The following is a 24,526-nucleotide window of genomic DNA, read 5'->3' as shown; positions in this document are numbered from 1 at the left end:
AAGGGGAACACGATCCCCTTTGGGATACAGAACAACAGGCTTGCACTTCTCACTAGCACAGCAGCAATCCTAGTACTATCACAATAATTTCATACTTTGGGCTGTGTCGTGCTGCTCAAACAATGTGAACATGTGCAATTTAATTTTAATATGTTGCACTCCTGCTAGAGCTTTACTTTCTCCTGCCTTATCGCAAAGCAGCTGGGACAGAGGTGATGACCTGCACTTGGTGGAGCTCAACCCCCCCCTGGCAGGGTCACCTGTGGAGTGGATTGCTTCCTCTTCACTTGGATTTCAAAAAGCAGCGTTGCTTGCATGTCCTCCTTACTGCATGGCTCTGTCACCCCCCCATGCCTGATGCAGCATAGATGGTACCTGAATTTCTATATATTAATTCATGAATAAATGCTGAGACAAGCAGAGTACATATGGAGAAGTCAGCCTCAGTAAAAGGGAGCATTTCAAAATGCAGACAAGAAGTGAGTTACCACCAGCATTAGGAAAAGGAAAGCTGATATTAGATTGGGCGCCTGCCAGAGAGTTGGTTACCTGACTCCGATAACTAACAAGTCCCCTTACAGATCTATTACCCCATCTATTCCCCAGAAAAAGCGGTCTCACCAAATACCTACGAGCAGTACATCAGAACAGCTCACAGATTCTGCCCATTGCTCCTGGCAGGGGGCTGCGCCTTGCACGGCGAGAAGTGATGCCTACTCCATTACCTGCACCACGGGGCCAAGGGGAGCAGGCTGGCCATTAACTGCCCGTGATGAGCTAATTAATCATGGGCATTTGCTGAATTCCTGTTCCAGCACCATTATTAATGGCTCTGTGGATTGGGCCGCATAGCAGACGGGCAGCAGAGGCTCCTCCACCTGCTGAAGCAGCAATCCTGCTCTGCAAAGGGCATCGGCTTCACCCACCCAGCAAACTGGAGAAATTGCCAAGAGCTGCCCCAAACTCCCATCTCCTCCCCAGGGTTGCAGAATGACTCCTAGCTCCACACGGGCTCAAATTCCCCACCACAGTGACTTCCCAGGTGGCACAGGCTGCCACTGAAGGACAGCCCTGCTACCCAACTACTCCCTTCATGTGGGGATGTCATGGAGCAACTGACACCCATCACTGCCAGTCCCCTACAGCACATAATGCCCTGGCTTCCACCTTGCCCACTCCCAAGCATCCTGGCCTCACCTGGTGCCACATGTGTATTCTCCATCTTAGAGACTTCCTTCTCCAGCTGTGTTCCTGCTCTTCCCTCAGTGTGGTGAGGGCTTTCAAGGTTGGACCCAGGGAACCATGAACCTAATGCTGTTCTAGATGTGCTGCCAGGGCTTATGTGGCCACAGCCTGCACACAGCCAATGAGACCAAGTGCTGCTTGTTTGGAGCAAGAAAACATCACTGGGAATGAATTATGCAGCTGAGCAGAGGTGGCTGACAATGAACTGTTCACTACTTCCCCTTGGCCGGCCGTCTTCTCCCCTCCCCTGTTTCCTCTGTATTTCTGGGTGATGGGAATGAAACTGTGTGAGGAAGGGCAGACAGAAGGCATGCACAGAGCCTCCATGCCTCACAGTCTCGCTCTTGCCCTGTGAGCTTCCAGCTGTAGCAGAGCTGGCCCGGCTCAGCCTTCTAGGAGTCATCATGCCACGTAAGGCAGAGCCCAAGTCACTAACTGCAGTGATAGTTTCAGTGGCACAGCCTGCCTCTTCCCCTCTGCCACAAGACTTGACTCAGGTCCATCCCAGTGATATAAAGGTGAGAGGGTAAAAGGCACTAAGTGAAGGAATGATGTGAGCACAGCCTGGTCAGCTCCCCTTGCTGGCTCTGAGGCTTGAGCACCCGCATGCTAAAGCTAAAGTGGACTCTGGCAGTCCATTCATCAAAATGCTAACTGGCACTGATTTGCATCAGATCCTACTCTGGCCTTTGGCCAGAACTTGCTATTTACACACATGTCCCATGTGCAGCTATGCCAAGCCCGTCTAGAATGAGGCATTCAAGAGATTGGCCCCAAACAGTCAGCTATGAACTGTGAACTCCTCTAATCCTGTCCCGCTCAAGTCCCAGATCACTGTAGTTAGAGGGCACCAACACCCCCTTTCTACCCCATTAGAGAGCAGTTCCCAAAGCCAGCCTGGGAACAGAGACCAGGTGTGGCAACAGGCCAGAGGGAACCGGGAGAAGTTTGGCCAGATGGGGTAGAGTGCCCTTTTGGTGTTATATTCACAACAGACCTGCCTTAGAGAATGAAGGTCACATTACTTAGGGGTTAGTAGCTATTAAAAAGCAAAGGTCTCAAATCCTTCTCTACACTGCATTTGTTTGATGTCAGGTCCTCACAATCAAGTGGAACAGAGATGGCTACTAGAAGAGTTTATTCTACTGTAGTAGTCATTCAGGGAAGGACCAGCATTGCCCTCTCCATCCCATGTGTTTGTAAGAACTCCCAGTGTTAAAGGTGCCTGGACACCAAACCTCTTTGAAGCTACTCACCTCTTTGAGGAGAAAAATTCCTGAATTGTTTCAGCTTCTGAACATAAAAGTAGGGAAAAATAAGAGAGAGAGAAACGGACGCAGGACTTAGGATGACACAAATTATATTTCTGAACATCGCCAAGAAACAAGATGGGACAAATTCATCTAGCACTTGTCACTGGAACTGGGCGTCACAGCTCTGAATACAATGGGAATTGTTCAGCTTTGTTTAAACAAAACAAAAATTAAAATAATAAAAAAAACCACTCAACCCCTCAAACATTTCTCAGGTCATTGTGATTAAAGTCAGATACTGAATAAATAGAAGGAAAAGAGATTGCTAATACATTGCCAAAGTACTTCCCATTTAATTCAGTTAAAGAGAAGCAATAAGCTCAGGACTGCATCTGGCAAGTTTCAAGTAGGGACCTTCTACATGATATGCAGACTAGGGTCAGGATTAGCAGAATATGCTGCAAAAACAGGTGAAGGAATTATAGCCATAGGACACATCAAAGTACAAGCTCATACAGACCAGTCTTCACAGCTGTAGCTTGTCCATTTAGTTTCATAAGCAAAATTTCCAAAAGGACCTTCCAATTCTCAGACCTCATGCATCAGCTACAGACCTGATGCTTCATGAAGACTGGTGGTACAATCCACCTCTGGGGACCACAGGGACCCTTTCCATCAGGAGTTTGCTATGCAGAAATGTCTGAACCAGAGCATGCATGCAGAGAGGTGTCTGCACCAGTACCAGGGTGGCAAGGAATAGCTTCCCTTTCGGCAGCCCAGAGACAAAAAGCTGTTGCTTGTTTTCCTGATACCAGCACTATAAAGCTGCATTAGGGTGTAGGGTTTGCTGAGGGACACATTTGTGCATCTTCTAGCTTTGCACTTTTTGCTGATGGGACATGCCCTATGCTGCCATCATCCTCAAAGAGCATGGGAGAGGCTGGGAAGTGGGAGGAGCTGGAGCATGGGGCCAGATGATAAAAATACACAGGCTACTGAAATCAGAGGCTACTGTGTCAGATGTACACAGGCTTGTCTGTGGAAGATCTGTAGGTCTTCCTAGAAAGGGCTGAGAGACACCTCTGCATCCTCCAACAAAGAACATTCCGTTTTGGGGCATTGACTGCACAGCGCCCAAAACATTTTCAACACTGGCAGAGCATTCAGCGTGTCTAGCACAAAGCAGGAAAGAGGAAACTCTAAACTCAGAGCCCTTGGCAGGTGAAAGGCAATTGTTATCATATTGACCATGCACACCTGTATTTGTATTTTGTTCTTAGCCCTAAATAAAGAGTTTCTGGACTTTCTTGGAACTAAGAGGTGAGGCAGTCAGCACATCAACCCAAAATGAAAAAGATAATGGATGATCTCTCCATTCTCTCCCAGCATCTCCTTAGCCTTGGGCCTTTTGCCTCCGAGAGACTGCTGCAAAACTCAATTGAGCTGACATCCCAATTCCAGGCAGAATATGGAGCCCTCACTCCTGCTTCAGCTCCCCTTTGACTTGGGGGTGTCTGCCTTGGCCACAGTCTTTGGATAGTGGGGCAGGAAAGGGTTCTGCAATTGCGAACAAAGCTTCAAGGACTGTGGCAAACAAATCATACAAAGCAAGACCAGCTCTGAGCAGCTGGAATGAACCTGCACAACCCCTTTTACTGCATCACCTTCACAGCCAAGATACACAAAGGTGATAAAAACAGACAGCTGAGGAATGCCCATGGAAAACAGCAGAGTATGCAGGAGTCTCACCTGGAACACCACATTCATCTTTATCCTGGGACCTTCCTTAATTCTATCTAATAAAGATATACTACTGACACTGCTAAGACAGAAAAAGGGAGAAAAAGCAATGCCTTATTTCTTTCTTATCAGTTGGGCAAACAATAATTCCCACTGCACAACAGGATTAGGCTCAAACTGGAGTAGTATCATAAATCTATAGTCATAAATCTGTGACCAAACTAAGACCAGAGCAAGAATGTTTTCTAAGCCAGGCTACAAAACCAGTCAATGGCACGGGATGAGAGATGCTTTTATTGTTCACCCAGTAAAACAATCAAGTGGAAGATTATTAAATGGGGAAACAGCAGCTTTGCTGGGCCAGATACCAGGTATTCCCTGAAATGTGTCCAGTGTGCCTGTCAGTGGAGCAGAACTGGGCAATAGGCTTCTTTGGGTTCTCTTCAGTGGACAATATATTCGCAAAAAATACAGTTTAGGATTAACTGTAACCAGTCATCAGATTAAGAAGAAAGGCAAAGGTAAGAAGACTACTAACATTAAAACATTTTCTTTCAGCATTTTCAGAACAGAAGGTTTCACATTTTTGCTTCAAAGCAATTTGTTACAGCCCAAGACACAACATGCAACCTTAGAAATGAATGTTTCATTTTGGCATGAAAGGATTTGTTTGTTTGTTTTAATTTTTCCCTTTTTCATTCCACTGAGAAAATGGGGGAAAAAATTGTCTCAGGTCACCCTTACAACTTTTTTCCTCAGATTTTTCAGTTCAGCCCGCAAACTGAAAAACCACTGTGGGCACAGCCTACTTGGGAGCTTACTTGTCCCTCTTTCTATTTGAATCAGACCTAAGCCAAAGAAGACAGGAAATTCATTTCATCAGGTAATACCAACCAGAATCAAGGTATTTAGGAGACGTAACAATACTGAAAATGGGAGGAGTCATGGCTGTTTACAGGAGGCTGAACATGACCCAGGAGATACATCTCCTGGTTCCAAAAAACATTGCCATCTACAAGCTTACTGCTATGCCATCCTACTCTCACATAAGGCAATTTATAAACTGTGGGTCTGATCCCGCATTTTCAGAATCTGACTGAGATGTGCTGACACCACTTATCTGTGAGCAATGCAAGATCCAGGTAACCCACCCTAACCTGCTCTAAACAAAGGGGTTTGGGGATGGGGTTTTTGGGTTGGGGGAAGCAAATGGAGAGAGGCACAACACCCTCCCCACTGGCAATATTGGAGCATCACTCGTGACCTGAAAACAACATCCCTTTTTCGCAGAGTGCTACCGCTTCTGCAGGGACAATACAGTACTGGATAGTTGCTTTGCAAGCCCAATAAAATGAAAAGGCCTTACAAGGATCATTGTTGGGACAGTCGTCTGGTTTAAACACAGCAGAGGACAACAACAACAGCTAAAAAAACCCACAATAAATTAGGTATCAGCACAGCTTTCTAAATGGTCTAGAACACTTACTACAAGAAGAAAATCACAGCTCTGGTACTTAGAATCTTGTCCTTTTTTTAAAAAACTGAAAGCTATTATCCACAGGTTTTGCATAAAAATAAACATTTTAAGCTGACAGCATTCTGTTAATTGGATCAACCCGCTTTTTTATATATATATTTCTATGTATATTTAAATGTATATTTTATATGAATAATCTTCAAAGGAGTAATGGGAGTCACAATGCATAAAAATAGATATTTTGGAAAAAAAAAGAGTAATAATAAAGACAACCCTGATGAAAAAAAACCATATCTCAAACAGGGCAGTATTCTAAAGCAACAGCTCACCATACTACAACTTGTGGAGTCCAGTCCTTCTGTATTGTGAGCTGTTACTCCTAAATATGATTGGGCTTTTTAACAGTGATGTAAAATAAATTCCTGCACATTTAGTAAAAAAAAAAAAAAGAAAAAAGGAGAAGGGATTTGGGTATGTAGAACAGATTTGATATCTATTAATTGCTGTAAATAGCTAGCATGGATCATCTTCCAAACTGAAAGCAGGAGGAACTCCAACAATTCATGCATTTATAAGAATATATTTGCTAATCAAAATCAGATCAGTCCCTCTGAACTAATTGTTTTTAAAAAACACAATTTTCATCCTACAATGTTTTTTCTATTGTTCTATGAGTAATCCAAACAGATTGGAAAAAGTGGGCTTTTCAGTAGTCTTTGTCAGCATTTTGTGCAGCTTTGACAAAAGCCAACTCCTAACAGTTCTAAAGATAATTTCAGAGTAATCTTGTCCTTTTGCAGCAGGAGGTAACCTCACTGTTAAAAATCCCTCAGGGCAAAACAATCATGGGGCAAGAGGGGAAGCCATAAAAAATTAAAATAGTCTGACTTGCTTGCCAGCTGCATCAGTATTCAAGTAAAGTTTAAAGTACCTTTGTGGGACTTTAGAGTCTTGGAAAGTCAGACCGGCTTATTTTAACAAGTGTAATATGCACTTAGAAATCGCCTTGTCATCTGCTTGTCTGAACTCAAAAAACAAAACTCAAAAACAAACAGAAGCAAAGGAAAGGTAGAGGAAAGGACTCAGCATCAGTATTAGACTGCAGAGTGTCTCCTTGACACTGACACTTTGATATTCGTGCCTTCCTTTCTAATGCATTAAAATATCATGAAGTCACGCAGCCATTTTAAACGAGCATTTCAAGAGTCCAGTTTTTATAGAGGTTAACTTGATCATCAGCACAGCACTGGAGAAAGCTGATCTAATGATATTTCACTTACAGAACTCTTCAAAGGAAAATAAGTAATACAATTCCACAAAAAACAATGCCAATGAAAAACACAGAAAGCAAGTTGTTTTTAACTCGGTGTTTTTTCTTAGATATTCTTACAGAAAAAAAAATAATTCTTCCCTTATCTCTTCCTTTAAAAGCAAATTTTCTAACCAGTAGATTTTAGAGCTATCTTCCATCTACATGAATCTAAGCTTTTCTGAAATCACCTATAGGGTTGAGGGGGGAGGGTCAGAGGATTCCCTCTCCTAAATTTCACAGACATCCAAATGGCATGTTTGTTTTTCCTTGCTTCTCCTCTTAAATTTGTCCATTCCCCTTAGGATTTCACAGGCTAACACTACTGTGAGAATTTAAGTGTCTGCATTTGAAAGAACTTTGGACTGAGCACAGCTTCACACATTTCACCTTCTTCATGCCCTTTCCATGTAGTTTCTTCTATTTTTACACGTACAAAAATCACAGTTTGTGTAACATTGTTTTAAAGGAAGAAAATAAAATACACACACACACATACATTGTATTGGTGAACACTATACACTAAGTATTTTTTTTCAACAGCATAACAGAAAGTCTGGCCTACTGTAGGTTGAACATGTAGGGAAGGCTGAATTTTTATGGTTGCCATGCAAGTCACCTTCAAGACAAAACAGATTAACCCAGCCAAGAGCAAATGCACCTTCTACTCTCAAGCTGTTAGACAAATACTGCCCTTCCAGGGATCAGGCTGACATCTCACCAATTCAGTCAATGCAGTATTTAGAGAACCACACTGAGTTGCTTCTGCATCAGTCCTTTGAATTCAAATGCTGTTTAAACCAAAGGGGAAAGAGGGTATCTGAATTGCTTTATTATTATTAATATGTGTATATTTCAATAACGCTTCGAATTTCAATTTACTTCTGAAACCTTGCCCTTTGAGAAGAACACAGCCTTTAAGCTGCCTTTTTTTCAGGCTTCTGATCCTTTAAAATTCTCTCTTCTTTTCCTTCCATTGTTCTTTTTCAATTATCTATCAGAAAACTTGCTTTCTTCCAGCAGAAATGCAGCTGGTGGGCTTGGGCTTTCACTGCACTCGTTCTGTGAAATTCTCTGGGAAAACCCCTCGGCATTGGTCAAGTTCCTTATGCTGGATCCAGTCAGACTCCTTCACACCCATCAGCCATCCTTCATCCTGGAGGAGAAGACAGAAATCAAATGCTAAGGGATAGATGTGAGCAGGGATTTTTGTTACAGAGTGCAGGCCAAGGAGGTGTCAAGGCATTATCAAAGCCATGCTTGTATTTGGCTTGGAGACAATCCAGGAGGAGAATGGGGAAGAAGGAAAAAATGCATTTGTTCCCTTTTAAATGGAGAGAATGCTACATCCCACCAGAGCTCCAATTTGACGCAGACTGTGCAGACACTGTGAAACTGTAAAGAATGAAGTGTAACAGAAACATATTGTAATTTACACCCACTGAAGCAGGAGAAATTCTGCCAAGAGACCCTAGAGCTACAGGATGGGCATCACCTATCTCACCTTTCACCATCTAAACATGAGGGGTCCAGCATTTTCCATAGTCATAAAAGTGACAGGCACGTCCAGAGTGTAATTCAACCCATTCATCTTGGGCACAGGTATCTGGAAAGGATGAATGAGTCCCTGGAGGTGCTCATCCCCTGCTCCAGTCAGAGCACCTGATAACTGGCATTTTAGAGCTGGTACAGGCAAAATAAGTCTTGTTTGCTATGCTGAAATTCTGATCTATGAGAATTGGGAGCTGAGAAGCTCAGGAGTCTGTTGGGCTTGATGCAGAGTGCGGTCAGCAAAACTCTCAAACTTTGGCTACACATGATTTAAGACTCAAGGTCTCTCTGAAGGGTCTTCCCTAGCCACCAACCTATACATCTACAAACACGGATGAATTTTCACTGACGCAAATGGAGTCCTGCTTGGCAGAATCTGCTCATGAGGAGAACCAGACTTTTCACCTTCTGCTTGCAGGCTGCCTAGCATCAAGATTTCTGCTCCATCCTAGGCACGTGAGGAAGACAAGATATTCAAGGTGGGAAGGCTGCGCTGCTTGCAGCTCAGGTGTGCAACCACCCTATTCTCCACGTGCCTTGGAGCTGCCACCACGGAAGCACCTCTTCAGCATGCAAATGTACCCTCTCGTGAGCCATTTGCAGTGGGGCAGCCTATGGGTTAAGGGTGCAGCATGAGGCAAAAGAGCTGCATAGCTCTGGGTGCCTGCAAGTTCACTTAGTCCTTGCTGCTGCCTTAGATTTGAACATTCAGGAGATGTCATGAGAATGGCATGAGATGGGAGCCCATCTGCAGCAGCCAGCTGCAGGGGTTGTGGGAGGATTGACATGCTATAAATCAGGAAGACAAACAACTAGGCAGAAGACATTGGGCCCAAGTGTCTGGAAGGCAGCTTCCAGCTCACAGCACGCCAAGCACAAAAGCTCATCCATTTGCACATAGCATCTGTGCCATACAGCATGCATCACTCCCACCACATCCTGCTATCAAGGGTCTTCTCAGCTGTAGGGATTAGACACAAGGACCCAGACTGAGCCCTGACGATTTTAAATCATGGCACTTAAGTGCCAGCTTAGAAGCACTGCTGCCCTCAACCCTTTCTTCTATCAAGAGAGATGAATCCAGGCCTGGATGACATATCCACAAACTGATACCTAAGCTGCAAGATGGGGACATGGACCACAGTCTATCATCCTAAGCTTCCTCCACTCACCTGCACAGTTCATGCACATGTTAACAGCCAGCATTTTCTGGCTGGAGATGTTTGAGGTTAGGGAAATGAGCTGTAGCACAGGATGCACTGTAGAAGGGTTAAGGGGCTTCAGTGCAGCTACAGTGTTATGTTAGCAACACTCAGAGCTCACCCTCTGCAGCTTGGAGAGTCTCGAGTTCATGGCTGTTGCACCCACATCCAGCTAGAGTGCAAACACAGGGCGTTGAAAAACTGCTCCACAAACGCCAACTCCTACCACAGAAACTAGGGGAGCTGTCAGTCTTTTCCCATCCAGAAAGCTTTCTGAGAAAGAAATGCTTTTGCAGGGCAGTTCCACTCAGTGAAGAGTCTTGTCTCCAGAAGGAACCACTGTGTGTTCCCCAAAGAGCCCTTCCCCCCTAGCTCTGTGGGAACTGTTGGCAGATTATAGCTCCATTTCACAGGCATCAGCATGATCTGCCTCCATAATTCACAGAGCCAACAGAGGATCCACATCTTCTGAGGTAGTGAACTACCTCACCTTCCCTTTATCCCTTGTAGAATCCAGATCTTGTCTGGACTTGGCCAAACCCAAAGAGCTGATGACTGCTGAATCAATTTGGAGAATTTTGTTTCTTTTCCAAACAAAAACCTGGAGATGTGTGCATGAATTTTATAAAATCACCATCTCTCTCAGTGGCAGTAGTAAAGCTGCTGCAGATTATCAGCTGGGTGCCCCTCAAACACAGCAAGTGAGGAGGACTTAGTCAAAGCTTTCAGAAATAACTCAAAGAAAAACATGTCCAATTAAATTCATGTTGAAGATGGGCAGCAAGACTGTTCTCCAGGGCTGAGACACCTGTGCCAGCCTTTGATTCTGCTGCCATCTCCTGACCAAACACAGTTGTTTGGAAACAACCATTGCTACGGTGAAGTATAAGCCATCATCCAACGCCAGCTGCTTTCTTGGAGCTCCAACAGTTCTCAAAACAGGAGAAAACATCATCATAAAGTGTGGATCACTCCTTTCAATGCCACAGTCTGCACTTCAGTGATCACAGAGAATGTGCATCAACTTAAGGGGCAGTGAGGAGGCAAAATATGGGCTCTGTTGGGCTCCCTGATCAAGAGAGCCATAGTATTGGCTCAAATGTTCTGACAGGGACAGGAACCCATGGCTACTCCATATGTTTTATGTAGGATAATGTCTCCACTTTTCAATAACAAGCAGAGTCCTCCCCTTTGTTGCAGGAAGCCAATCTCAAGCTCAAGGACAACTGGTTTCTTGCCAGCTCCCAGCCACAAACTAATGGCTCTGCATCCAGCCAGCCGACTGTTAGTGAATAAAGAAGCAGCTCTGGAAACCCCATTGGCTCCACATGGGTCAGGCTCACACCCCATCTTCCCCACTCACCTGCTCCTCAGGGTTCTCAAATGGAATCACAAGCACCACATCCCCGGCCTTCAGCTGCAGCTCATCACTGTCGGTGGCGGTGTAATCGTGCATGGCCTGGACCTACAGGGAGAGGAGAGGTAGGTGAGCCCAGCCTTCTCTCACCCAGCTCCATAACAGGTGACAAGGCTTTCCTCTTCATTGATTCATTGGATGATTCAGGTTGGAAAGCACATTTCGAGGCCACCTGATCCAACCTGATGCTTAATGTAGGGCAAGCTTTGATCGCAAATGTCACATCCAGGGGAATAACTGCTTCCCTTAATTTAGTGACTACAGGCTTGTTCATGCCTGGCATGCAGCTCTCCTTGGCCACAACAGCATCTTGGTGAGTCTTATGCAACTTGTTATGTATCAGCACCTCCCTGTCCTCTAGGAGGGTTGAATTCTCCTGGTGTGGGCACAAAAACCTCACAGGGTAGAAAGCCTGTGTCCACTTGAATCGTGCCCTGTATTCTTTCTGCAGCTGGACTGCAAGACTATTAGAGATCATAGCTTCCCACCTCTGTCACAGCAAGCAGGGAGAGGAAATGTAGGAAAGAGTATTAGTTTGGATGATAATATCCATGTTTTCTCTTTGGTATTCAGCCTAATGCCTTTCAACATCTGTGTTACAGCTTTTCTACTTCAAACCACAGCTCTCCACTTTGACCACTACAGCCCATAATACTACCTGTAACCAGCCTAAATGTTATGAGCTTCCTATTGTTCATCAGGGTTTTGCCATTCTTCTGATTTTAAAAAAAACAGTGGACATGACTAAAGCAGAGAAAAGCACTCCTATAGCAGGAGGCTGTCATTTCTCACTTTTCAGGGCATGATACACCTATGCTGTCTTCCTACCATATTCCACTATGCACATTACATTTGTGGCATATCCTCATCCAGAATCGCTCCTTCCTCCACACCTTTGAAAAAAAAGCTGCTTCGGCATATTCAGAACATCCACCCAACTTCCCTTCCTACTCCTTTATTCTTCTCTGTTCATCCTGGCTTTCTCATTTCTCCAAACACAGTCTTCTGTTTCTGCTGCTGTTTCCAACTCTTCTCCAATTACTACTTGCACTAAAGCTTAACTTTTTCAGCTGAGAACACAACTTTTTATCCACTATCCAGAGTCTGTGACTGACACTACCACACCACCAAGACAAAACCAACTGCAGCAGAGAGAAGGGGTTTTTCTACACAGCACAGTAACACCTTTAGATGCTGATGCTCTTACACAGTCCTTTGAAACATTTGGAACAGCATGAAGCTGCACTGAGGAAGGTGTATCTCTCCTTCAACTTCCTTTCTGCCTTTTAATGAGGCATAGCCCATGGACATGCTGAGTGAAAGCAACTAATTCATTACAGGAAAGAAAAGATAATCGCCAGGAACTCAATGCCCCACCACCACATACTCACCTTGAACAGAAATCCTGGGGGCATGTCAGCTCTTTCAGATGAAGCACCTGCTTCCACAGTGCCATTGACAGTTGCAGGGAAAGTTTCCACAACAACAGCAGGTAGAGAGGTCTGGTAGGCAGTGGCAGCCAAGGAAGGAAAAAAGCCATTGAGAAAAGAGAATCCAAAACTGAAGCTCCAAGTCCATCTTGGAGGATCCACATCCCAACCATCCCATGGCTTCAGTGGGTTTTCCCAGCACACCAGACAGTGACAAAAAGACCCCAGAGGACAGTAGTGAGAAAACAGGACTGGTGACTGCTGTCTTCCTCTGCCTAAGGCTGCAGGAAGGCAGAGATGATTTATAGTTTTTCTGGGACCATAATGCCCAGCATTTCCCATTTGCTGTGGTCATAATGCATTCTTAAAGAGCCCTTGTGGAACAGACAACTCACATGCAACAGCCTATAAGAACCAAGCTGCCATGAGTTGGGACCTACTCCAGTCCCCTAAAAAGGTGGCAGTGTCACCAAAGAAAGAGGAAGCCTGGATATTCAGGGGACATAGGCAGAGCCCACAGGACAGGGCAGGTAAAGTAAATGGCAAGCAAGGGGGAATCCAGCAGACAACACAAGCTTAGGACAGCATGGGCTGTGGACTGGCTTCACAGGATGGGTGAAGGGACAATTCTTTTAGTGAGTCTTCCAGCAGAACTTCTCTCTAAGCACTGCACAGATAAAATGCAACAACTAAGCCTCTGAATAAGAGCATTGTAACTCCTCAGGGGGCAGGGATGTGCTTTTCCAAGCTATGCAGCTCTTTTCCCAACCCAGTCTCCCACATCTTCTGTATAACAAAGGGATGTGATGGAGAAAAGGGACTGCTGTCCCTTGAGGTATTTACCGATCCTGAGTCAGCTTCAGTTTTAGATGTTTCAGCTCCACCTGCTGCTTCTGATCCAGCTGCTTCAGCTCCTGCATGGGCTGCTTCTGCAGGCTGCAATACAAAAGTTATCCTGGTGGGACGTTATTCTCATTCCAGCTACATGTGTGAGCAGCAACGTGCAGCCAGCCTGCCCAAGTGCTCTGCTGCTGCCTGCTGCCATCTGCTGCAAACAGGCGAGACATTGCAGGGTCTGGCTACGTTTCTTCCTCCCTCTTTCTCTGCAACCCATAGAAATCACCACATAGCCTGAATTGCCTGAATTCCCTCACTCCAGGCTCACAGCAGGAAATCAATGAAACTCCAAAAATTTCGTGCATCTCTTTCTTTTCGGGATTTAAACTGCAGACCTACTTTGCACATGCACAGTATCTACTATTACATCTAGATTGCCCACTTGTACGTGAATACAAGTTCTCTTGCATGCCAAAGTACAAGGATCTCTCAATAAGCTACTTCCAAGGACACAATTACAGAATATTTAAGCACTTGCCACCTCCCAGAAACAGAAGAGCATGGTAGTAATGTGTTCAGATTTGGAACTTAGTCTGGACCCAGCATCAATGTGACATTAACTCTGTTTTAACACAAAACTAAAGATATTCATTTGCCCCTCCCAGAAATTGCAGCAATGCAGGAAGTATGTTGCATCTGGTAGCATCAATGTTGTAGATCAGCCCACTGGGAGATGGGTCAGGCAGCATCTGGAAAGACTCCCAAGATTTGCCATTTTTAATACATGGGAATAACCAGCTTTAGTATGCCTACATGCCTCATACATTTGATAAACATGTCCTGGTTCAGCTGGGATACAGGTTATTTTCTTCCTAATAGCAGGTACAGGGCCATGTTTTGAATTTAGGATGAGAGTAGAGTTGATAACCCACTGATGTTTTAGTTATTGCTGCCAGTGCCTACACTAAGTCAAGGAGTTTTCAGCTTCTCATGATGCTCTGACAGCGAGGAGCCTGCGGGGCACAAGAAGCTGGGAGGGGACAAAGCCAGGACAGGTGACCCAAACTGGCTGAAGGGATATTCCATATCACATGTCATCATGCTCAGTATATAAACTAGAGGTAAAGCTGGCCAAGGGTCACTACTCAGGAATGGGCTGGGCATCAGTGGTGATGAGCAATTGTTCTTTATTTGCATCACTTGTTTTTCTTGAGTTCTATTTCTCTCTTATTGTTATTTTCCTTTACATGATAATTGATTATTATTTTTTTATTTGAATCAAGCTATTCTCATCTCGACCCACAAGTTTTCTTACTTTTACCCTTCCAATTCTCTACCCCCTCCCATCAAGGGGAGGGAAATATGCTGTCAGGGAAATGGTGCTTAGTTTTCAGCTGCAGTTAAAACACAACATATGTACCCCTGAATACAATAATTTCAAAACAAGACATTGTCCAGATTCCTTAACGTTGCAATTCTCATAGTCCCAACCTTAAAAAAGCCCAGTGAAAAGCAATGACCATGGTAACCCTTAAATATACACCCATCTGGCTACTAGACATGCATTGGCACAGTGCTCCAAGTAGTATTTTAATAGCAGCAACAATAAAGAAATATATCCTTGATTTGATAAAAATCTATTACTATACGTTCAGCTGCTCCAGTGATGTCATCTAACACATACTTTCCTCTCGTATCATATGCTTCCTCATGTCTCCCCATCACTACGTCCACAGGCCTATACTGCCAGAACACATGACAAAGAGCAAAGCTGTTCCCATCCAACAGAGGATTCCCTCTGCAGCTTTGGTAGTGCTAAGGCAAATATATGCATATGAAATGCTACAAAGGCTTCTCCTGTGTAATTGGATTCACTCCCAGGTTGCTTTTTATTTGGATTCAGTGAAACTGGAATTGGGACTGATGCCAGGCCAACTCTATCTGGCCAAGCATGTGTTTTATGTGGACAAGTGAAAAGGAGCTCAGCATGAGGGATTTTTTCTTAAAAGCAGCTAATTTGCAAAAACAGTATTTAATAATCAGAGAAACTGAACCAAATTAATGCATTTCAACATTTCAGCTACTAATTTTTCTATTTTATATACCTGTGGGGCATCCCAAGGCCTATAAAAGCATTTACAGTCATGGAAAGATACCACAGGGAGAAGAAGAATTGCTCACTGCTGTTACCAGGTTTGAAAGCTTGGCTTATTCCAATAGCAGCATCATACACACTAAATGCAAGTTTTCCAGTCTGCAGAACTAAGCAAGCTCAGCTGCATTCAAGTTTCTATGCAGTTGTTAACCTCTTGGTCTATGGGACTACATAACCATACAACAAGTCTCCTCTCATTAGCAAATTTGCAGATGACACTAAGCTGGGGGGGAGTGTCGATCAGCTGGAAGGCAGGAGGGCTCTGCAGAGGGACCTGGACAAGCTGGAGAGTTGGGCTGATTCCAACGGGATGAGGTTCAACAAGGCCAAGTGCCGGGTCCTGCACTTTGGCCACAACAACCCCATGCAGTGCTACAGGCAGGGCACAGAGTGGCTGGAGAGCAGCCAGGCAGAAAGGGACCTGGGAGTTTGGATTGACAGGAAGCTGAACATGAGCCAGCAGTGTGCCCAGGTGGCCAAGAAGGCTGATGGCATCCAGGCCTGTATCGGGAACAGTGTGGCCAACAGGTCCAGGGAAGTGATTCACCCCCTGTACTCAGCACTGGTGAGGCCACACCTGGAGTACTGTGTCCAGTTCTGGGCCCCTCAGTTCAGGAAGGATATTGAGGTGCTGGAGCAGGTCCAGAAAAGAGCAACAAGGCTGGTGAAGGGACTCGAGCACAAATCCTATGAGGAGAGGCTGAGAGAGCTGGGGTTGTTCAGCCTGGAGAAGAGGAGGCTCAGGGGAGACCTCATCATTCTCTACAACTCCCCGACAGGAGGTTGTAGCCAGGTGGGGGTTGGTCTCTTCTCCCAGGCAACTATCAGTAAGACAAGAGGGCCTGGTCTTGAGCTGTGGCAGGTGAGGTTTAGGTTGGATATTAGGAAGAAATTCTTTACAGAGAGGGTAATCAGGCATTGGAATGGGCTGCCCAGGGAAGTGGTGGATTCTTCGTCCCTGAAGGTTTTTAAGATGAGACTGGATGTGGCACTTAGTGCCATGGTTTAGTAACTGTGGTGGTGTTGGATCAAGGGTTGGACTTGATGATCTCAGAGGTCCCTTCCAACCCGGCTCATTCTATGATTCTATGATTCATCAACAGCAAAAACACTTCAGAAAGCTTGAAGAGGAGAATTCCCCAGCTATAGGGAACTCTGCTTTTTGATCATATATGGTATGCCAAGGTGAGAATTGGTATGGTGAGAACACCTTGACTAGTAGCATTCCCTGGTTGAGTAAATTGTCCTTTGGGTGAAATCAGTTTCCAGGAAGGGAGTAATGGCCCAAGACACTAACACTTTTTACACCCAAGACTGTATGTACAGCTCAATCAGAAACAGTCATACCTCACCCCTGCCCATCCACTTGAAGATTTTTCCTTGCTAAACCAGCCTTTCCTCTCTTACAAAGACAGACTGACAATGCACATACAGGGGAATGACAGGTGTTAAACACTGATGGCTGATAAAACACACAAGGGAAACCTCTTCCTCAACATCACCCAAGCTCATGTGAAGGAGAGTACCAGCCACAGGGAGTCCTTAGGCCAGGCTCTCAGTCACGGCTAAGTCATGCCCTCCCAAGTACTCACTCTAGGTGGTGATCTGGCCCTGGGAAATGGAAAGGTTGGTAGGACTCAATTCCCCAGCATAAGCCAAGGCTGTAAGCTCACACACTGGATACAGCCAGCTCAAGCAGCAAGCTTGAGTGCCCAGATCGAGTGTTTTCTGTCCACACTGCTGGCTGTTGGTCCAGAGGGACTAAAAAGTAGTTATGCTTGAAATATCTCACAAAGCGCTAAGGTGCAGCAACCTGAGACCTTCCCTGACCAGATGGATATAGAGGGCATAAATGAGGGTCTGGTTTCAGTTCAGATGCAGAGCATGTGTAGGGTCTCCCTTGTCAGCGAGCTTCAAATTGAGGTTGAGGCAGATGCCAGGTGAGTCTTGGGCCTGCACCTAACTTTCAGTGTAGACACAGGGGGAGCTAATTCACAGCCTTTCTGACAATGACAGTCAATGAACAGGAAACACCACAGATAATTCCAGATGTGTACATACCCAGTGGTACAGGCAGTAATGATGAGGGGCAGCTGAGATAGTTATGCATTGCACACAAGACCAACGGGATGTACAGAATTTAGGAAATACTGTGTTGTAGAGAGTGAGTATGATGCCGCAGCGATATTAAGTATGAGGTGAAAGTCACAGCATTATGCCAAGAGAAAGATGAGTGAGTTAGCAAGAAAAAGCAATGGGTTTGTGCACGGGTAGAGTCATAAGTTTTAGAGTCCCAGACTTGACTTTCAAACATGTCCCATGGTTGCCCCTGGGGCTTCCCAGATGGCGCATAAGTGCATTCAGCAGCACATATAGCAACTTTGATTCGGGGTGTGCAGAAAGGAAAAATGGTGAGGGAAAGGAGACAGGTATGCAAACAGAGATGGCATCGGCATGTGAACAGTACATGATGAGAGATGAAAGCCATATGAATTTCTTACCTCCCATAAATCCCAAGGTAAAGACTAAGCATGTCAAAGAGCAACAAAAATAAAACATGTTTATACATGATTATTTCAGTGAGTACAAACATTACAGACGCTGATCAGACTGAAGCAGACATACACATTCAACAGCACTTTTCTCTGCATGTTTTGAAATATTTGTTACTACTTGAATACATACACCCCTCCCCACTGCATATTCATATCTAAGCACCAAGGCACTTGAGTAAGGGTTTTTTCTACCTCTGGTATGAAGGGAGACAGTCAAGCCACATTCAGTTATCAGTGGCAGATCACACAGTCAGAAAAAAAAAAACAATCAAACAAACAAAAAAACCAAACCAAACTCACGAGTTTGTGGCCCATTAGGGTTAAGTGTTTCCCCATATATCTACACCCAACAGAGTTAGCATGATTTCAGAACAAGACATCAACTGGTGTCCCAACCCTGGCAGCTTTCAAGGCCAGGCTGGATAAGGCCTTGAGCAACCTGATCAAGTGCGAAGTGTCTCTGCGCACGGCACGTGGCATTGGCACTAGATGACCTTTAAGTTCCCTTCCAATCCCTTAACATTCTATGGTGTCTTTGGATCAACAGTGAAATATCTTAACCTCTTTGCCATACTGCTCACCCTATAGGAAATAAATCTGACTGCTTTGATAACTAGGTGGTTTTCACTAGGTTTTATAGTTTGGTTACCATTAGAAATTATCAATTTCAGACTTTCTTTTACTGACTTCTGAAGCTAATAATAATTACATTAGAACACCAAATATTCAATTGCTGAGCAGTTTTGGAAAACCGATTTAGTGTAATATTTGTTGCTTGCTGAAAGGGTAACAAATAATTTCATTTTAAGTCTAATTTATACTCATATCCTATGTCAGTATAACCAATTATCCAAGCTATAACTGGTGATTCAGAAAAAAAATTCTAGTAAATAAATCTAAAAAAAAGCTCATCCTGTAAATTTATCTTGCAGTTTGTTCTGTAAGGCAAGTAGACAAAAAATGCCCATCTGCCCACTTAAAGTTCCAAAAAGGGGTAGCTTGATATATTGTCGTATATCAAGTTATGATGATAACTACTATCTTGCAGGTACAGTATTTTAATTTAGGAGAATCAAATGCCTAATGTTCAATCTCTTTAATAAAAGAGGTCTTATTCCTACAAAAGTCTGTGCCATACAGACCTACTTGACATGAGAAATACAGTAAACATCCCAATTATGTTTATTACAAATTTTAATGGCATCCACAAAAAATAAGCAGTCTGTACATATTAAATGTAAAGTCTCAGTGAGGACAACAACCAAATTCAGGATGCATTTCAAAGCCTCCAACCCTTTAGACATGAAATGAAGTGCAGTCCACCTGCCTCTGATGGTGGACAGGACCAGTTACAGGTCAGACCAGAATTAGGGCTTTTTGATACCACACTGTGCAGCACTGTGACCAAGGAGGAAGCTACTTCTTAACTAAGAACACAGGCTATGTTACACACAGAAAAAGAAGGGCTTCACATCACTTGAATATCCATCTACAGCTTTATTCATTAAGTCACTCAGATTATCAAAGTGTCTGTTAATTAAAAATCCCTTAGAGAGCAATTTACAACAGGAGCACAGAACTCAGGCCGAAAACTCATCCATGGAGTTACAGTTTAAATCCATGTAGCAGACAGGGGATGCTAAACTAAGAAGGGACATACATTAAGTTGAATGAGGTGTCAATCAGTAGATCATAAGAGCAAAGCACAAGCATCCCACAAACACCTAGTGCCAGACTGTGGCCAGGCTAGTAGCCATCTGATTCTCACTGGACTTGCACATCCAGCAGAGAAGACCAAGGTGCCTACCTCTAGTGCCCAGGTCTGGGCTCCCACACGTAAGGCCCAGCCACCCACAGCTCGGGTCCACATTATCATTCAGGTGACTGCAAGTCACAACACACATGGCAACAAGTCAGTTACAAAGGGAGAAGGAATGGTGATAAGAACCAACCTGGGAGGCGGGTGTGGGGGTCTTCCCCACAGTGGCATCTGGTTTAATGGGATCAAAATCCAGATCCAACAGGCTGGCTCCCTCCTGGAAGGGCCCAGGGGCATCAAACTTGGCAGCAGTGAGGAAGAAAAGCAGTACGAGCATTAGACACACGCGCGTGCACAGTACAGGGAGGGCATGTGATATCCCAGAGCTAAAGCTGCAAGCGCAGAAGACATGGTGGCAATGCAAACACCTGATGTGACTCCTGACTGTCTGCATCCTACAAACACAAGCAGGTAGCACAGGGTGCCACTGTAAACCAAATCTGAGCCTTTTCCACAGGACTCATTCATCATCTCACTTGGCCAAATGAACTGACGTGGTGTAAGCACCTAACCTGCTGTGGTCGAAAGGATCACTGCCACTGCCAAGTCAGAAAGGCTGTTCTTCTATTTATATCTATTCCTCACAGCTCATCCAACTGCCTTTGTACTGACAGACCAAGACTGACTCCCTCAAATACATGCGAAAGAGCTGCCACCTATACAATCTATCTCAGGAACAAAAATCCAGGGACAAAACCACTTGCTGGAAGGCAAGTCTGGGAGATCTCAGAGCTAACTACCAAAGCTCCTAATTTCCTCCTGCCTTCTGAGACAGAAACACAAAATACGGCAGCTCATCCTAGTAAGAGGTTTGAATCCCTTCCAAGTTCAAAAATGCCATTTTCAATGGTTTCCATTTCTGGGCAACCCAGAAATATACACACACAAGTCTTCTGAAAAAGTATAAATTTGAGAAGCTTTGCTACTCTCTACAATTTCAGCAGCATAACTCTCTTTGAGTGATTAATGCTCTACCTAAGGACAATGATGGTCCCTTTTTCTGATTGCCATTAATAAAACAGTCACTACAGAGGACACGAGTCATTAGTATTCAAAACTTGACTATCACTTTCGTGTTTTAGATTTAATCTAACCACTACAAGACACTCCTTTCTGCTCTGCTTCAGAGGAAGCTGCTCTCTCCAGGAAGTCAGGAAGATTTGCCCCTGTTTCCTCTGATCTCTTAGGAGACTGGCCTTACTGCTTCAGCCCCACAATGGAAAAACTTCTGGAAAGTAGCAAGACACACTATTTAAGAGAAGTTCCCTGAATACTACCAACACCACCATCATTTTCACCTCCTCTAGTTTCCTCTTACTCCAGTTCTCTCAGAGATGTTTCTCTCCCGTATGAATGCGTCTTTTTGGCATCCACAAGGATGAGGACAAGGAATCAAGCTCTCTCATCTCCCAATAATAAACCCTGACCAGTATGCAAAAACCAACTGGCATTCTACTATGCTCTTCCAGCACATCCAAGCTACCCATCAGAGCGGTTCCAAACCCAATCTTTAGTTTCATTTGGTAGTGATACATCAAAGGCTGCAATCATGGAATAGCCTTACCTGCCATTCAAGATTTAAATGCAAGGGCTAGCACCCCTCATCTTTATCCAGATCTTCCACAAGACAGCTCATTGGAACTAAGACATCTGACAGGAACAGCCCTGGGCAACACACTGAGTGGTAGGAGCTGTTGGGTACTTCAGTGAAGATTGTTTTGGCAGTCAGAGTCCTCCCTCGGAACTACCATCTAATTGAAAGTCACAGCAAATGCCACCCTGGGTCAGAGCACTGACCAGGTGCAGAAGAGCACGTCTGACTAAGGGGCTGGCATTCACATGGAAATACATGATACAAACCATGGAGCAGACAGAGCTGTCCACTACAATACAGGAGAAGGAAGCACAGAAAATGATAGAGTGTTGCTCAGCTGCCTGTGGTCCCCACCTTCCAACACTGATGTCAAATCATCTCTCCGCTCTGCAATGCAAAATCTGACAGGGACTTCCTTCCCTCCCCACTTCATCTCTGCTCATCAGCAGATGGGTGGAAGGTGGCAAACCAGAGGCAATGGAGCAGCATGATGTGAAGAGAAGTTAGGGAATGAGTCACAGATGAGCACTAATAGAGACATTATTTGTGCTTTAACAAGCATTTAGGGAGAAAAATATATATACATGTACACATATATATATAAATATATAAAGTATATGCAGGTATTTCATGATACAGCCAGAAATCTGGTCAGGCTTTTACATACATAAGGACTGCCATTCGCCTAGATCCAACACAGAACTCCCTACCTGGGCATCCTCTCTGGCAATGATGTAAATAAAAGGCAAAATGAAGAGGAAAAATATATAATTTGAAAATGTTTTTCCTTTTTCAGGGCTTAAAAAGGTGCCACCTGACAAGAAATACTGACACACTGTGTAAGCAGTCCTAACTTAACAGCAGGCCCATCTAACTGCAGGCCTCTATTCTTTGCCAAGAGAACTTCATGCAATTCCTGTTGGTCCTTCCTAGGCAGGGGTGGGCTTTAAGCCACAAAACTCATGTGTAAAGGCATAAAGAGCACAAAACTGCCTTCTTCTGGTAGAGATACCTGGGTCAGCAGTTAGGGCCATACATGAGCAGAAAAAACATGCTTCATCCACACTCGGAATTAGTGAGTGTGGAGAGAGCATATCATTGGATATGAAGACAGCTGTAATCCATGTGCATTGCTGCTGAACAAACGCAGTGATTACTTTCTGGCATCTTGACCAGCTGCATTTCTCCTGTTTCTTCTATGAATGAAAGCTCTCAAAGGACAGTGTGTTATTTAAGGCTTCCTTCTAGCCACCCTCCCCTTTAAGGTAGCCTCCTATCTAACCCACTGCTTTCCAAGGTCCAATGCTGAGCTTCCTTTCCTCCTTTACCTGACCAGGTTTCATGACTTAACACCTCCAAAGAGAAAAAAGGTTGAAAGGAAATGTTCAGAGGCAGACAAAAATTAGGCAGGGCATAGCAGCTAACCTGCGAAGGGGTTGTCACACTTATCTCAGGGACAAAATTGTCATCAAACAGACTGATGATGTTCTCCTGCTTGATCTCCTTGGAGGGGGTGACTTTTGGAGGCGGAGGCACCGGAGGCCCTTTCCTCAACTGCATGCAAGTGAGCACACGGCCACAGCACAGACGGCGACACCCAAAAAAACCAAAGACAGGAACCAGGTTAGTCACAAAAACTGAATGTGAGGGAAACCACAATCACTGGCTTAGAGCAGGGTCCAATCAACTCCATCTGAAGAGGGAAGGAGTAGGGGGTGAAGGGCTGTATTGAAACAAAACAAAATAAACAACCACACGCCTCCAGAGAAGGTTTGGCATCATTAGTTACACTTCGGCCATGGGAGGGTTTCCCTCTGCAGAGGAGAAGCGTAACACAATTAATATGCATTGACAGGACATGCATACATAATTAAAGCATGTGCAACCTTCAAAAGAACCACTGGGAAGGGAACAGATCAATTACTGAGAACATGATCCAACAGAACAGGCCAGCGCTGCCTCCCTTTTCTGTACTTACCATACCTAAGGGAATGAGAGAACAGGCTCAATTTGTCCTACTATGGGCAGGTGACCATGAGGACAGACTGATCTGCCCGGTACTGGCTCCCTGGTGCACTGGTTATCAGTGTGCTGTAAGAAAGGTCCGAAGGAGCTCTTGATGGCATCTTAGCTTTAGAAAAGAACAACTCAAACTTCCAAGAAGCCACAACTGCTGTGAACCCAACTCTGCTCTCAGTTTCACCAGTGAGCATTGACACTAATGAAGTCATGTTTTCCAAATGGAGATCCCAGGGAATGCATAAAACCATCTGACCTGGTAACTCTAATACCCAATACCCACCATCATGCTAAAGACTCAGCCTGACACTGCAACCCTCCCTAGATCAACCCATCCACATCCTTTTCACCTTTTTCTGTGCTCAAAGCTTAATGATCATTTCTAGATCAAATCAGACTTTCAGGAGCTTCTACTGTGTTGAAACAAAGCAGCCATACAAGTTCCCAGCACCAAAGCAATGCTTAGGAGTGACAATGCTTTCCATTTACAATACAGTTTTACAGCTACTTGGTCTTCTCATCATAGCCAGGATCCCAAGGCAGCAAGACTCAGAGACCTGACAATGTGTCAGTCTATCAGTGTCAAGCCCAGATCTGAAACACAGAAATCCATGGCTCCTTGTCCTGTGTTCTCATTCTTCCAACTTATAACTGAGCTCTACAAGGCATTTATTTAGATTCCTAAGGATGTGCCTGGTCTTCTACAGGGTTAACCTACTTTAGAGAGAGTGAGTGTGTATGAAAACACACAATTTTCCCCTCTATAGCTAACTAGGGGAAATAATGAAAATAATGTGTTCTTCCAACTTTTCACTGTTTGCAGAAGGTGGTGTGTCCATACTCCTTGAGAACAATCCCTTCCTGAAAACCCCCTGCTTGCAAGATGAGATCAGAAATTTCAGGGAAAAGCTATTCTCAGAACC

At 44.5% G+C, this 24,526-nt stretch overlaps 1 protein-coding gene across 16 annotated transcripts in view; it reads right to left on the bottom strand.

The window, feature by feature from the left end:
* Nucleotides 1-2,588: 2,588 nt before the first annotated feature.
* The window catches only part of BIN1 (bridging integrator 1), a 99,453-nt gene continuing 77,515 nt past the window's right edge, over nucleotides 2,589-24,526 (bottom strand). For 6 of the 16 annotated variants that reach the window (XM_027678908.1, XM_027678909.1, XM_027678910.1 and 3 more), the window contains 8 exons: nucleotides 23,010-23,138; nucleotides 20,124-20,231; nucleotides 18,118-18,141; nucleotides 13,468-13,560; nucleotides 12,586-12,696; nucleotides 11,141-11,242; nucleotides 9,899-9,949; nucleotides 2,589-8,180 (listed from right to left, as the gene is read on the bottom strand). In XM_027678908.1, coding sequence (XP_027534709.1) covers nucleotides 8,073-8,180; nucleotides 9,899-9,949; nucleotides 11,141-11,242; nucleotides 12,586-12,696; nucleotides 13,468-13,560; nucleotides 18,118-18,141; nucleotides 20,124-20,231; nucleotides 23,010-23,138 — 726 coding nt within the window. In that variant the 3' untranslated portion in view covers nucleotides 2,589-8,072. The remainder of the gene's footprint in view (nucleotides 8,181-9,898; nucleotides 9,950-11,140; nucleotides 11,243-12,585; nucleotides 12,697-13,467; nucleotides 13,561-18,117; nucleotides 18,142-20,123; nucleotides 20,232-23,009; nucleotides 23,139-24,526) is intronic. The other 10 variants (XM_027678911.1, XM_027678923.1, XM_027678924.1 and 7 more) reach the window with 4 other exon arrangements.

The sequence above is a fragment of the Neopelma chrysocephalum genome, unplaced genomic scaffold (assembly GCF_003984885.1).
Source record: "Neopelma chrysocephalum unplaced genomic scaffold, ASM398488v2 Primary Assembly neopelma1_44, whole genome shotgun sequence".
Classification (NCBI taxonomy): Eukaryota; Metazoa; Chordata; class Aves; order Passeriformes; family Pipridae; genus Neopelma; species Neopelma chrysocephalum.
This window is presented reverse-complemented; position numbering and strand designations above follow the sequence as displayed.